This window comes from Notothenia coriiceps, unplaced genomic scaffold, assembly GCF_000735185.1.
Source record: "Notothenia coriiceps isolate Sejong01 unplaced genomic scaffold, NC01 NC01_scaffold00023527, whole genome shotgun sequence".
Lineage (NCBI taxonomy): Eukaryota > Metazoa > Chordata > Actinopteri > Perciformes > Nototheniidae > Notothenia > Notothenia coriiceps.
Window position 1 is genome coordinate 517,695 of NW_011356228.1, and position 16,000 is coordinate 533,694.

At 40.5% G+C, this 16,000-nt stretch overlaps 1 protein-coding gene across 3 annotated transcripts in view; it reads left to right on the plus strand.

Moving 5' to 3' along the window:
- slc4a2b (solute carrier family 4 member 2b) overlaps nt 1-16,000 on the plus strand; it is a 42,913-nt gene that overhangs the window by 9,573 nt on the left and 17,340 nt on the right. The window contains exons 4-9 of one of the 3 annotated variants that reach the window (XM_010781729.1): nt 1,969-2,132; nt 10,829-11,009; nt 11,111-11,331; nt 12,149-12,273; nt 13,112-13,332; nt 15,770-15,906. In XM_010781729.1, coding sequence (XP_010780031.1) covers nt 2,082-2,132; nt 10,829-11,009; nt 11,111-11,331; nt 12,149-12,273; nt 13,112-13,332; nt 15,770-15,906 — 936 coding nt within the window. In that variant the 5' untranslated portion in view covers nt 1,969-2,081. Of the gene's footprint in view, nt 1-1,968; nt 2,133-4,730; nt 4,875-8,486; nt 8,591-10,828; nt 11,010-11,110; nt 11,332-12,148; nt 12,274-13,111; nt 13,333-15,769; nt 15,907-16,000 lie in introns of those variants that run through there. The other 2 variants (XM_010781730.1, XM_010781731.1) reach the window with 2 other exon arrangements.

A 16,000-nucleotide genomic window follows, 5' to 3' on the forward strand; every position in this document is an offset into this window, starting at 1 on the left:
GCCCTGCCTCTCCCAAAGTGGTGGGGTCTAGGTTTACTGAGAAAGTAATCTTCAAACACACCCGAGCTAACGCCAATAGACTCCTTTATCGCCACTACTGCACGGATTACAAGGTCTCAAACAAGTTAAAGTTGTTTTTCTGAATTGAACAGCCGATAGTATGTAATTACCATCTTGTGAAGTGATTACCATCGGCACAGCAGACGAAGAGCGCTGCCAAGGTGATGTCTTTCTTGAATCTGCTTTGTAACACACATTCACACTGCCCAGCACCTAAAACATTCTGCACTGCACGTAATCTCTTGTCGTTGATTGTGTTTTAATGAAATACACCTCTCAGAAATCCCTCTCCGTCAACAAGGTCATTGATACGATTGTCGTCAGGCAGCAGGGAGGCTTATCGTTTCTTTGATAGCTGCTGTCGGACAACCAGAAAATGATTTCCAACTGTGACACTGAAAAGTGGACCAATAGTGAGCCCTCTACTTCTTCACGTTGAAGTAAACCGGTGTTCTGATAAAAATGCTGATAGTGAGGAGATTTTAAGTTTTTTTTGAAGTCTCAATCTGAGGAGGACTGCTTGGGTTTATAGTTTATCGACTGTAAACAAATAAAGGATTTAGTTGTTTGCCACATTAGTTCAAACAGTATACATAAAAAAACATTCTTACTGTCATTTGGACTACAAATGTACACACTCCATTTGCTGTATCTTGGATCCTTACAATAAAACAGTAGGGCTGCAAGTAACAATCTTCTGGAATGATCCATTTCATTTTGGGCATAAAAAAGAGATTAAAAAAAAGAATGCTTGTTACACTAACTAAAACCCAAGGTGACTTGACATGTGTTGTCTGATCTACCAGCTGGCTGATTTTCTATTGCAGAGTACAAAGAAAACCAGCATATTTTGCTGAAACGATGAATACATTTGAAAAGAATTCTCTCTGACAGCAAACTTCTTCTGAACTAAAGTGTCCTCTTGTGTTGAATCCTTGTTAACATATTGCCAACTGAATTCTGATCATCTTTGAGGATTCCTGTGTTCGTATGTCCTATACAGGGACTCGAGAGTGATGGAGGTTAGCTGAGGCACATGCAGCCGCTTATCAAGACCTCCTCTGCTCAGGAGCACTGTGTTATCAGGCTCTTATCTGACTCTATGGTTAATAACCTTGGATGATGGCGAGAAAATTCGACGGCGCTTGAAATCAAGTATGATAGAAATTAAATGAGACAGGGTGTCGTTGTTTCTAAAGGCATATTAGTCTTCCTCACGTATAATGTAGTTCTTAAAACAACATCCAGTTTAGGCCATCTGTGTTTCTAAAGTGGCTCTGGGCACTCAAAGGTACTTTAAGGGCTTCCAGGAAATCCTGAAACTGTTGATCATTCCTTAGTGTAGATCTCCGGTGAAGCGTGTTGCTTTTTCTTCTGTATTTTTTTGGCCTTGCACTTCAGCACATCCCAAACAAATCAGCACGTTATGGGGTCAGAGTGCATCCTAACATGGTCATTGTGAGTATGTTAGCATGCTCAAATGCAATGCTGTGTCTATATGAAGCCTCACAGAGCTGCAAGGTATCTCGTCACTTGTTACATTTTTAGCGGAGAACTGGTGTCTGACTCCTAGATATCAGCACATACTTAAGTACATATACAGTATTTCCTGGTGATGCCTGCCAAGTCTGTGCTGTAGCAGTCTTCACTTAGTTGTTTAGTAAATGCTTCATGTCATGCGCTGCTCATCCTATTTAATGAATACAAAATCATCACTTCATATTCCTTGTTTTAAATCAAATGTGCTGGAGTAAAGAGCCAAAACAAAACACTGGTATTATACTTTCTGATTGCACTTCATATTCATGGATTACTGCCTGACAGTTAGAGTCTTCCAGCGCCTCTTTGCCTCGTGTTATAAATCTCCAGCTTTCTCAGACTAACCCCCGGATCTGTTTCTGTCTCCAGGTTATGCTGCCCAAAAGCTGTCTGAGTCCCAGTGAGAAAGAGAAGGGCTAAAGCCGCAGCGATCCAAGCCATCTTATCCAGAGCCTCTCCAGCAGCGACTCCTCTGTGGAGCCATGAGCAACCCAAACCACTTCACAGATGCCGTGTCGTCGGTTATTCACACTGTAAGTCCACACGACCGCACACAGTCTACCCCGTCAGGTCAGTCTCCACATGATAAAACACATGAAAAGGGTTGTAAAAAGGTTTGTAAATGTGCGGTTAATTTCCAAAGAAAGTTAATATAAATATAAGAATATTTTCTTTAGGGAACTCATTTGTTGGGATAATAGACACACAAAGAAATACTAGGTTGTCTGGATTGTTTTGGTTAAAGGTATGCCAATTTAAATGTATTGTAACCATGCTCATCTGTCACATGCACATATACTTTGCCAGCATAAAATTACAAACTTGCACCACATGGTAACCTTCCATTGACTGAATTATTCTTTATTGACCTCCTTTATTTTCTAAAGTACTTCTTTACTTGACACTCAAAGTTTGCATACAGCACACATTGTTGGCTCCCATTTTCAAAGTATCATTGCTAGCTATCTCACCACACGGCACGTTTCCCATTGTATGTATTTGACAAATAAGTCTGTTAATGATGTGATAGAAGGTTAGTCATAGATTAAGTCTCTTCGTCCGTGCGACTTTAGCCATTGAATGTAAAACTTTCCTCAACTTCATATTCTCCCTGTGCTTGATGTATGCTGCATCAGCTCCAAAAGACTTCTCTGGCATCACATTGTATATTTTGGACAGTGCTGTTCCCTCCAAAACTATGTGTGCACACATCAAGTCACATGCTAGAGCCAATTTCCTCTCAACGTGCATCAACAAAAATATAAATGTTCAAAATAGTTCAAAAACACTTCAGATCTGCAATGAATTTCCCTTTTCATTAGAGTACCAGAGAATGTGAATGGTTCCACAACTGAAACAATTTCCTTCCTCTTTTATTTAAGCGGATGGGTTGCCAGTATTCAAAAGCAAAAATAATATCGGCATATAATGAAAAACATAATTGCCCGGCTGCTGGTGGGATTGATGTGATAATCATGCTGCCCCGGGGCATTTGGTCAGCAGCCAAAGTAAGCTGCATTCCCCAACTCAAGGGTTCTCAACTAGTTCATTTTGGGATGATTAAGATGCTGCAGCAGAGAATATCGCAAGCTTATAGGAACAATCCTCTCATGAATAGCCACATATTGTTAGATATCATCAGTTTGCAATGGTTTGTGAATTCCAGGAAACATTACGTTTGATTGCATTCCAGGATTCAAAAGGATAGCCTTTCTTTACTAGCCTTTCTCATGTTCTTTTGCTTGAGGTAAGGATTTCTAAGTTTCTCAGAAATGTCTGTCAACAGACCAAAGCTGGAGTTTACTATGCTGTGGGTTGAATGTGTAGGTGAGTGGAAATAATGATGTATTTAGAGAAGTTTTAGAGAAGAAGAGATTCTCCACTCAGTTTCCACTCAAGTCATAGAGGCCAAATCTGATCAGACAGACTTCTGATTAAGTTGACTTTTTATTGTACACTTGAGAGAGATAACTTCTTACTGAAAGTAGAAATCCATTCAAACTGATTTGTTCTTTATTGCAACATCGACATAGGAAGTGTCTGATTTCCCTTAGCACTGCGTTTTTTTGTCAGTGCTTCCTTTCCAGTATTGCACAAACGTGTGCTCATGCTGACAAAGACTGCTTCTACCTGCTTGTAGCCTGGACATAAACAACAAGTTCTGTCTGCGTTTGAAATCAAACCCCAGCTGTACAGAGTACTCCGGAGGTGGAAGTGAATATATGACACTGATCCATGAAGGAGGTGCAGAGAGACAGAGGCCGCTCATATTCGATTCAAATGTATTTCTAAGATTTCTTTTCTCAATTGTTTTATTTCCCTAAATAACAAATGACCTCATACTAAAATGACCCCATACTAAAGCTACACATTTCACTGAGTTACCTTAATTCATTTTTACAATAATTCCAACACTAAATGCCACATAAAATACAAGTTACAATATACAACATGATACATTTTCCATGATTGAAAAGGAGCAGAACAGTCTTCCATTACCTGTTCATAAATGACATCAATTATTAAATAAAAGTTTGACTTTGCAGTAACTGAAATATAGTAAAAGAAGTAGAACATTGAAAGTGCTTTATAATCCAACAAACTGTTGCATCCGCAGTGTGAAGTTTTGTTAAGACGCTGTGTTCTATGATTACACCCAGAATGATTCTTAATACCCCTTAGTTAAAGTATAAAAATGTTAAGTTAGCGTTGCAAAAATCATTGACTTTCAATTTGACCACCTTGTTCTTTTATGTTCTTGCCGAAGCCTTTTGAGAATCAGCATATCTTTATTGCCGTTTATAGCCAGTAGGACAGTTGACTGCCATAAACCATTTTAAGGCAGGGGATTACAATATGACTTATCTGTAATAAGACTCGAAGCTTACGAAAGATACAAATGTTTGCTGTATGACAGTGCCTCGGCAGTTATTGGTTGTTTTCTCCGCTCCGACTCTACCAAGTTAATTATTATCTCCTTTACAATGTGTGTGTGTGTGTGTGTGGTTAAGGAGGGTTCAGATAATCCTGTTTGGATTTTTTTAAGGGCTAACATTGTGAAACTGAGTAATGTCTTCTTCCTACCCTGGAGATCTGCCCTGTTCACGTGACGAGGGCTAACTGAAATGGGAAACAGGTTGTCTTCTATAAATGTGACGGACGTCTCTGGATTTTTCACTTTTGACATTGGAAAAGCAAATATAGCTATCTTGTTGTATTAAGGCTGCAGCAGCACGTGTGTGTTTGATGTGATGGACTATCTTTTTTCATTAAAGGTGAGTTTGAATAGCTGTAGTTTGTTAATAGAGGTCTCAACGTGACACGATAGCTGGTCTTTTTCTTATCCTTCCCAGTGAGTCATTACACGTTATCCTACATTGGGCAAATGGAGATGTTCTATATGTAAACCTACTTGCTCTTACTTTGGTTTCTTTGGGTAGATTTGCATTTAAGTGCAATATGTGTAAATAGGTATGGATACAATAGGGATATGTGCAATTTGACGGACAGTATGCATAGGTGCAATAGGGAAAGTGCAATATTTGATTTATGTATGTGCAATAGGGATATATGCACTATCTATCTATCTATCTATCTATACTCTGCAGATGGTTAATGTTTAGTCTTGTTCTTGTGCTTTTGAGATTTACTTTTACATCGTCAACAGCTCATTGACTCTGGCATTAGAAATCCAAGGTAATTATTACAACCTAATGTTATTTTAATGCGTCACTAGGTCAAAGAGTCACCCCTCTAATGTCAGCAGGTGGATTATGAGCGGTTTCTTGAAAGGTGACCGCTGTTTGAATTTCATCTGGTTTAATTAACAGGAAAAAGTCATAGGAAGGAACCCGCTGTGTTGCTGGCTCAGTTGAAAACAGTTTGTTTTTCCTTCTCCTCTCACACAGAAAGGTCAGAGGTCAGGGTCAGCTGCAGAACAGAAGGTATGGTAGGGATATATCTTGCTGTAGGGCAGTGCAAACCAATGCTTCATGCATTGGATGAGAACTTTCTGGTGTACGTTGAGTTATCTTACCAGATATGTTTGTATTAGTTAAAAATGGAAAGTTGAGAAAAAGGACAGACATGGAATGAAGTGTAGAACACTTTTTTTTGTAATAAGGTGGTGAGAAACTCATTAATTGGATTATTGATGTACAGTTTGGTTTGACTGCAGATTAAATCAACAATATATACGTTTTAGTTGTTACATATATATACAAGTGGGCAGATTTGACCGAGCCAGACTTTCTGTTTATCACTGTTTTCTAAGCTTTATGCTAAGCTAGTTAGCTGCTGCTGGAAGCTTCATACTACCATGAAAGCGGTGTTTATATTCTGATGTAACTCAGCAGGAATAAGAATAGGCATATTTCCTGAAAAATAAAAAAAATCTAAAAACTGCAAGTGACCCCTCACTATTGTTTTAACTTGGGCAGTTCAAACAAAGAGATTCTCCTCTCACAAATATTCTCTTTTTAAAAATGTTGAGGCCTGATAGTATTAATCTAACCAACGTATGAACGTGCGTTTCTGTTGTTTGTCCTGATAATCTTTCCCCTATGGTAGGTCCTAACCTTCAGGTGGAGAGCTACTGTTCTAGGTCAAGACATGCACCAACACTTTCTGTCATCATCTCATAGCCTCATTCTATTTACTGCAATAATGAACTCTGACATTTTAAGGCCACCGTATCAGTGACTCTGAGTGAGTTTCTGTGTGGAGAGAGCCATTAGAAGGGTCAGTACAGTGCTATTCACACCCCCTCCTCTCTTTAGTGTTGTTACTTCATAGACTTCCTCTGACCTTACAGCCCCTGCAGAATCCCCCTCGCTCAACAGACTCAGAGTTTATCAGTTGGACTTCTTCAATTAAGATAAAGCTGAGTTGTGAGAACATTATCTCAGGCAAATGATCTTTCAGTGTTTTGCTACTGAAAACCATGTTTGCACCATATGAAATGATAAAGCTGATGACTAAAAGTAAAAGTCCCCAGACAAATATTATCAAACGGTATCATCAGACAGGAAGCCAACCAAAAGAGTAGGAGACTTATTTATTTTCTGCTCTCTGACTGTCTTGAGGATGTCTTGACTATAGAGTTTATGATGTAAACATTTGCATTTGATTCAAGCCTAGCCTTTTTAAAACTATGATGTAATAGAAAAGTAGTGCTTGCATAACACAAAATCACAAAAAGTTGGCTGAGGACAAAACTGGGTTACAACTCAACATGCTTTCCTAGAACATTCAGAAACGGAGCATTTGCGCCCCTGGGTCTCGGTCCAGACTCATGTTAACATATAAAGGAATGCAATGACTCATCAGCCAAACGGCATGACACTCCACAACATCCACAGCTAAACCCCCTTCCCCTCCAAGTGCTGACTGTGTGGGATTTGAGCCTACCTCACAGCACAGATAATCTGCTCTGCAGCCTCAACATATCGTCAAGTGTCCACCTCATTACACAACACAGCCAATGCACAAAACACACAGTACACAACACACTTCTTTCAAAAACTCTATTGATTTACAAGATAACCTCTTTAGGTAGCTTATTTTTTTTTTTTTTAACACAGCACTAAATTTAGATACATTTACAATACAAACATTTCCTTTGTTTGTTTTTTCAGTCCGTCGAGACTACTTCCACTGCCTGCTATGAGTCATTTGTGTTAAACTTTTCCACTTCAGCCCAAGCGGAAATTTCTCAACAACTATTGGATGGATTGCCAAGAAATGTAGTACGGACATGAATATGCCCCTTGGGATAAATTAGCATGTTGACACTCTTAACCAAGCTGACAAACAAGGTTAACATTATTTTTATTTTAATCAGCAAGTTAGCATTTTGAGCATGCTAACATTAGCTTTATGTCAAAGCTTTGCTCTACTGAAGTAAATCCTCACAAATCTGCTAGCATGGCTTGGTAATTGGAATATCCTCAAGTCTTACAATATTTGGCTTTTAGTTTAAGTGAAAATGGAAAATATACCATTACTTTACTGCTCTATTCTAATCTTCAGCATTATCTTCTATTCTTATAATATTTACCCTGCCTTGCATAATTCATAATAGTTTACAATGAAATGAATACACACGGGTAAATTGGATTTCTAATATTGGTTTCTTTGGATAAGTGCAATGGATAGGCTTCCTGCCCAGCTAATTCCCTAAAGTGAACATAAATTCAAATAATTGAGTTGTATTGAGATCCTATTTATTGCAAATACAAAATAAGTGGCACTTTGATTGAGAATTGGATTGAAAATGATGAAAATGCCCTTTGTTGATAGATGTCATCAACATGCCTGCATTAATGCAATAGAAATTCCCATAAAAAGACACCAGTTTTCATTTGGTTAATACATTATGCATTCAATACAAATGAATTACTAAGTTAAGTGGTTTTTATTCACTGGTCAAATCGTCATCCACAAAGGTTTTTTTCCATCATTTGTCATGTAGAATGTAGTGATTTGTGGTTTCACCTTTCTGGCACACACAACATTTTAATCTCAAATGTCATACGTCAATAATCCATGAAAAATGCATCCTTTGAAAATGGTTAGATATTCCCTATGCATTTACATCGCCCTTCAAGGCACCTTGACTAAGAGCACCAGTGTCAATATTTAGGCTTCATGTGTCAAAGTAAGAATGTGGAGATGAATGTCAACGTTGGGTTTTGTTCTTGGCTGTTCAAACACGGCTTGTCCTTTCAAGCAGCATTTGTCCTCAAAGCGAGAATGAGAGTCTTGTTTATTCTGCCTACGTACAATGGGCAGACTGGGGAAGGTGGCAGGTTGGCCGATAGGGCTCTGATTAGAGCATCACGCGGCTTTGATAAGCGTGGAGAGAGGGATGTCTCCTGCTTGCAGCTCTTAATAGAGGTGACTTGATTCAGAGCTCCAGTTTTGTCATGTTTGAGCGCACTGACACTTGTTGCCATCAAACGTTAACCAAGCTAACGTTGCCATGAGCGAGGTAAGTCCCCAAAATTCTTAAATCTCATTTTTGTTTTCACTGTGCTCCCCCTCGGCTTGTCTTCGCACATGGTTTCGGTTGTGGAAAATTCTCCCACCTCTTTGAGAATCCCTCACACATCTCTCCCACCTCTAGGGATTCACTGTGAAACCATGATATGAATGAGAGCTCTGTAAAAATAAACTCCTGGATAGTGTAGCAGCATACATCCGGATAGAATATGTGCACAGAAGGTTTTTTGGAATCGGTCATCTAATTGAATTTTGGAAGTATTGAGATAGTGACGGAGACGCAGGCTGATGCCTATTTGCAAAAATGCAACGTTTTCTTCATGTTTTAATGGAACTGTTGCTGATGCCAACATTGTTGAACAGCTGCAACTCAATCATGTTTTTCTATTCTATTTGCTTTGACTACATTTATGTTTCAAAATACCCACATTTTCAATTTAAATGTTCGTGGTATTGATGCTTTAAAGTCTTGGATTGTCTTAGGCAGTTTGTTCAGGAGGTCGCTGAGGTGAACGCATAGTTTGTTCTTTGCTCTTTTTTTGACACTGTTGCTGATCTGTCAAGGGAGAAAATGCTATATGAGGAATTGAGCCTTGGGTAAATATTGAATGTGTGCTGTCCTCCTCTTTTTAATCATAAGTCTCAGTTTGTCTTCAGGTCAGCGCAGGGCTTTCTGTTTCTGTCACCTGTATGTGGCATGGACAACCAGGTCAGAGTAAAAGTTGGCACGGTTATGCGAGTCATGGGAATCTGTTTTTCACGCTTTCTCTGGACATGCCTGAATTCATGTAGGACCACCAAGCTACAAATAAGATGAATTGCTAAAGAGTGCTTCTGTTACCATTTTTGCGTTTGATGTGATAAAAGTGTAACAAACAATGTTTCAGGGCTGAACCACATCATGCGTGTAACACCTAGCAGTTCTTGTTCTGTATGTGATGAGTTGATTTGAAGTGAAGAGTGAACTCACCTTGTTTGGCATATATTACTATGTGTTTTTGTACTTTGTTAGCAGTCTTCTGTGCATACACAGTGTGAGACAAAAGTAAGAGCTGCAGGTGTGAGGGGAGTCTTCACAGGCTTTCTGTTACTCCCTGCTGCCATGGAGATAATGTAATATATAATTGACATGCTGGATGTCCTGAGAAACATTTATTGGAGCATCAGATAACCTGCAGCCCCTGAGTTTTGCCACGGGAAGGGTTCACAGCAGGAAATGAGGCACCTGCGCAGTAGTCATGGCAACATTTACTCTTGCGTGAGGTGGCTACAGCCCGATCCTGTTAGCCATAGCAGATCCTCTCGCTGTGTCACAGCAGGCAAACCTTATCACAACATCCCACCGGCAGAGCGAGGCGCAGCAGGGCACGACCTCCCGCTGCAACCAAACAGATCCCTATCACCCACATGATCCCTGTCACACCACAGCTATGAAAAAGAGTAACAGATCAGAGCACATGGCTATTGCTTTCAATTTAGGGCAGATTTTCAGGAAGGTATGCATGACAGTACTCGCATGATGTCTGACGGTGCAGTATTTGCAGAACCAGAACTCCCTCTAGTGTTGGTTTGAGTGAAAAGCAATACATGCTGTGTTGCAAATCCTTACTACATAGCAGGTTATGAGTTGCCGATATCTGTGTAAAAAATACAAAACTATTACAGTTTTCCGTGTGCTGTCGATGGACACGATTCTCCACAGTGAAATGCACAAAGGAAGATTTAGAGCGTATCACAACTGCAACACATTAAAAATAAATGAGGACAAAACGGTTCGAGAAACACCCAAGAAGACAATAAATAATTGATCTAAAAGAAAAACATTTTGCTGGCCTTTTAAGGTTTGGTTGGCAGTATAATCTTGTATAATAACTGCAAAAACAGAACACTATAAAGACAGTGTATAGTATACTACAGTAAGAAATTGGGACAGATCAACCATAAAGAGTACTAAATCTAAATGACTTAAACTGACTTATGATAAATAAAGTGCTAAATTGAAATAACAATGACCTGCAGTGAAGTTTTATTGTTAAAAAAAGCAGGATGATATATTAAAAATACTAGAATATTTCACAAATGTATGGTTTGCTAATGTGTTTGTTAATTGTGTATTCATTCTTTGTATTAATGTGCTGTTAATAAATATATTTCTCAATCTAAAAATGCTGAACAGCTGACAGATTTTTATCCAAGATTTGTATCTAAAATATGTGTTTTGTTGCAGCCAGACGCTCCTGCTGACGCTCCTTCTGCCCCATCACTACACGGGCCTCCGCGCCCTGAAGAGGAGGATGATGGGGACCTGAACAAAGCGTTGGGGGTCCAGCGCTTCGAGCAGATCCTCAGCCCCGCTGCTGCTGTGCCTGATGAACAGCACCACAACTACCATGAGGAGGACATTGAATGTAAGCCCATAGTGATCCCTTTAGCCGGGGCATTGTGACAAATAACTGTTTTCGTATGAAAGTAGCTCATGTCTATGGATCTCTGCTTCACCTTCCCTCAGACCACCGTCACTCCTCGCACCACATCCACAGACCTCTGTCCAAACTGCCCTCCGAGGGACGCAGGAAGAAGAGCAACAAAAAAAGGAGGAAGGATAAAGATCACAAAAGCAGCCATGCTCCCAGCGGCCCCATAGAAGAGGGAGAGGATGAAGAGGAAGAGGAGGAGGACGGGACAGAGACTTCTGGTCCATCTGAGACGGAGAGAGTGAAAGATGTGGAGGTAATCATTCTAATTCATACTCAACTTTGATGGACACATATCTCCAAGGGTTGGATTCAGCATTATACCTTCACTAAATATGTATCAGGCAGTATTTGTGTATGGGCTTATGTTGTGTTTCATGTTTATACAAAAACTAGGACTTCATGTAAAAAGTATTTTGATAGCTTATGCATAAACAGCAAATCGAGATTGATCATTTGATCTCGTCTCGTTAAAATAAGAGTATCATTCAATAAAGGAGGGCAAGGTGACTTTAATGTCCGATGTGAAGTTAATGAGCTCAGGAATGTGCTGCTGTAAATGGCCGCAGTTCATGCTCCAATACCCAACCTGCTCACACACTGTATTAGCATTACCATATTTTCCAATATGAATATTTCAGTATAGTCTTAATCATTCATCAGTGGGTTTCAGGTTGGGTTGTTATTATGCTTCACAAAATGAAAACTATGCCCCCCCGCAGAGTGTGCAGAACATGATTCGGATACGTTTTTTGACTCTAATCTAGCTTGATACGTTTATCTGTTTTGACTGTATCTTTCTCTGTGTTTTCTTTTTATTTGTTACTTAAAAAAGCAACCTTGTTGTTGCTCTCTTATCCCATCACCTACATTATACAATATATTGTTTCTATGTCCATCAATTGTGTGAATAATAATAATAATAATAATTCACATATTTATTTAGCGCTTTTCCTAGTGCTCAAAGCACTTTACATTACATTATATTACATGTTATTTATAAGACATGTAATACATTCAATACTGTGGACAATACCCACAGGAGCAATTTACGTTCTGTTTTCCCTCAACAGTTCTTTCTTTCTGATGAGGACCAAGTTTCCAAACGAGGCCAAGAGAGCCCCCACTCTGCCCGTGAGCTGGAGATCGTGCCGCAATCTGGGGTGGGAGCTGATACTGAAGATGCATCTTCCTCAGAGTGAGTCTAGTTCTTGGACTTGAAAAAGGAGGCGTGAGAGACTTTATAATCATGCTTTACCCGCTGTGATGATTGCATGTTTTTGCCATGTTGCTGAAATGTATCGGGGACGTTCTGATTGGGCGAGATGGCTCAGGCTCATGTTGATTGGCCAGTGAGTACACACTGTACGTAACCATGTCTCAGGCATCCAGTGGGCCTGCTGTGCATGATCCGATAGACTCGAGTAATCCTCTCCTCAGAGACCCATATATCACCTGTTGCTTTAGACAACAGCACACCTCAGCAGCCCGAGGCTCCATCCATGACATTTACTGTTCCACCTCATGAGGGTCTGATCTGAGCAGGGAGAGAGCTGCGTATATACACCTTTCGCTTGTTTGCACTCGAGGGAGGAACAACCTAATAACAGCGGATTTGTTTTGTAAAACATCTTGAAGTAAGGGGTAAATAATTGACTCAAAAGGTCATTTTTTTCTAGTCTTGAAATGATGCAGGCAGCTGACATTTAAAGGAAGGTGAGTTCATTGTGTTTATTTCAAAAGTGCCTTGAAGGAATTTGCATTAGCCGAACATCTTTATCTGCCTTTTTGAAAGATTTAAAAAGCTAGCTAATTATATTTTTGGCTAAGAGATGCAAATTATATTTCTTTTTTATAGGACTACCATTAGTGGGGTCTAATACATCAATCAAAAGATGATTACCAAAGTCACAAGATATCAGTGGTGTGACAAGCAAATCACCAATACAATGAGAGCAGTCGAAGATACTTTGTTATGGTTCAGACTCAGGCAATAAGTTAGTAATAAAGTGTCCTGTTTTTCTGCTTTTATCTAGTAAGCCAGCGTCATCCGCCGCCTCCAGCCCCTCTCCCCAGTTGGTGCCCCCTGAAAGCATACCTCTGGCCCGGGTGTCCACCACCAGCCGCAGCTACGACCTGCAGGATCGCCGGTGCACAGGCAACATGACGGGGGCCGAGCAGGCCAAGTACCAGCGCATCCCGACCGACGAGAGCGAGGCTCAGACGCTGGCCTCCGCTGACCTGGACGGCATCAAGAGTGAGTACAGATCGATTCATACTTTATAGATTTTGTTCTGAAAAAAACCTTCTCCCCGTTGGACTTTAGTGCACCAGGTGGCCAAAACAGACACGGATTGACTATTTAAATACATTATTATGTTTTAAGTGCATACCTAGGACATTTGGTGGAATACAAAGGTCACCGCAATATGAAATACCCCTAAAGCTACATCTCAGTGTTTGCTTTTGTGGGGTTATTATTCCTGATTAAAGCTCGTTGTTGTTGTGTTGAGAAGAAAAACAGTATATATTATCAGAATCACAATCATATTTTCATATAAACAATGGGTCATATCTGTATGTGTAAGGAGTTGCTTGTAGTAATGATAACAGTGAAATTAACTTTGTTGTAAGTGATAATATGTCTTGTATTTACATGTTTTCCCACAAAGGATTGCATGTTTCAATTTTAAATATTATTACTGTTGGTCAATAACCAAAAAGATATATAGGAGGTACAGGTAAACTGTTATTTTCTGTATTCAAACAATTAAATTATACATTTATTCAGCTGGAAATATAGATAATGTATTGTCCATCTTAGGGCTCTCTTGTATGATCTACTTCAGGCAGGTCAATGTTAGATGTGTTGCTGCTCAGATTCCTGCAGAAACATCAGGGCGAGGGAATTGGGAGGGGGGGGCTCATCTAGTCCCTTCTACATTGCAGTGGCTCCCTGCTGCCCTGTGACGTAAATCTCCCGGCCCTAAAAGCAGCCTCACGCTGGGGCCGGAAAGATTTACGTCAGGGAGTCGACCCCTCAGCAGCAAGCAGCAACTTATCAGAGAGTGTGGCAGACAGGCCCACATTATTACTGTCAGCTGAGGCCCCTGGACCCAGGCCAGAGCCAACACGGTGGCTAATTGTGAAACCTGCATCTCAGTTCACACCCTTTATCGTGAGCAGAATGGAACAAAGGGACGAGTTAAGCTTAAATGAAGGCTGTTGATGGAGTTAGACGCTTAATATACCTCGGATAAGCGTGAATTACAATTGCTGGCACAAACCTGAATGACCTTTCACGACTGTACATGTCTTTAAAGAAGGCCCACTTTAATCTACCAATAACTAAATGTAAGGAGACTTTTGTCCCTGCTGCCATTGGTTGGCTTCTTCAGTATTAAATAGTGGTCTTTGTATTGTGTTTATTGTACATGTTGTAATGGGGGTCTGATGCTTACAGCTGGCCGTAGAACAATTGGCCTCTCCAGGTTAGAAAGTTATCCATGATCCTATTTGCTCATTTTGGGGCTCAGTGACACAGAGTAGAATCCCCCGACGGGTTCATCGCCAGATATTCTTTGTCTTTGTCTGCTTTTATCTTCTTCCCGCTACTTTGAATCATCCTGGGAAAGTGTCTGTGCCTCTGGCTGCTGCTCAACAATAGGAATTATTAGATCACTGTCCTTCCCCTTTTGTCCGACCTGAGCGAATGAACACCTCTGCTCGCTGATGCATTCTGATAGCTTCAGCGGGGTCAGGCGCCGGTCAAGAAATTGCAACGTTCTCCAATTTGTCAAAACTTGCAAGATGGGTGCTCCAGTTTGAAGGTGGCACGTAGTCAGACAGCAGTGCCAGCTCTAACCCTACGCCCACCACGAAATCCCCTCTTGCTTCAAAAGCAGCATGCCAGGTAGGCTGTTATCTTAACACCAGGGGCTGCCCAAGAACTTAGACATCATGGAGCGACTTGACAAGGGACCATCTCGGTAAAGCTACAATAAGCAAGTTCAAATCTGATAGTCTATATCTAATACAGCTTCTGAACTTGGAATGACTTGCTGGGTTTACATATGAATTGAAACATTGATGAGGAACCCTAAAAGCATCACTGTTTGTTTCATAGGACAAACACTCTCTGACAAAGGTAAGGCATTCTTGAAGGTTGTTGACAATGAAAGATTTTTGAGAGAGAAGTTACGGTGCTCAATGTGGTTATACAATTTTTACAATAATATTCTGCCTAGCTTTCACTAATTGTCGTGTTCTCATTGAATGAATCAATCAAGTTTTTTGATCTTTGAACTCTCTAAACCTGATTCAACCATTCCTATTCCTAGTGTTGTGTGAGTGCCATCCGGTGTCTCTCTCCACATCCTTTTCACTGCTTGCTGTGCTGGCAGCCTGAGTAACTTTACTCCCCGCTGAGGGACCACAGACAAACAAAAGCATGGAGGCCTGGCCCTATGTGACCTGTTGCAAGGTCAATGCGTGCATGCCAGAAGCACAACACATAGGGAATCATTTTTCAGCCTATGTACTGTGCTGGGGTCTAAATTCAATGGATATTATTTCAATTGAATTGCATACACTTTGTTTTTTGGTCAGGATGTTTTTCAAGGCTGGCTGAAGTCAAAAGTAATATCTGATTCTTAATCTTTCACACAACTCACCAGTCTCTTCTTCTCCACCAGGTCATCGTTTTGAAGATGTTCCCGGCGTGCGCAGACACCTGGTCAGAAAGAGCACCAAGGGTCAAGTGGTGCACACCGGCAAGGACCACAAAGAATCCACCACTCGCAGCACTAAGAAGGACCGGACCCCGCATGAGGTGAGAAATCACAGTACTCCTTTTCATCCATCCTCTGCCTTACAGCCTCACAAGAATCTATATTTATTTTGGCTTTTAAATTACGTATCTGTAT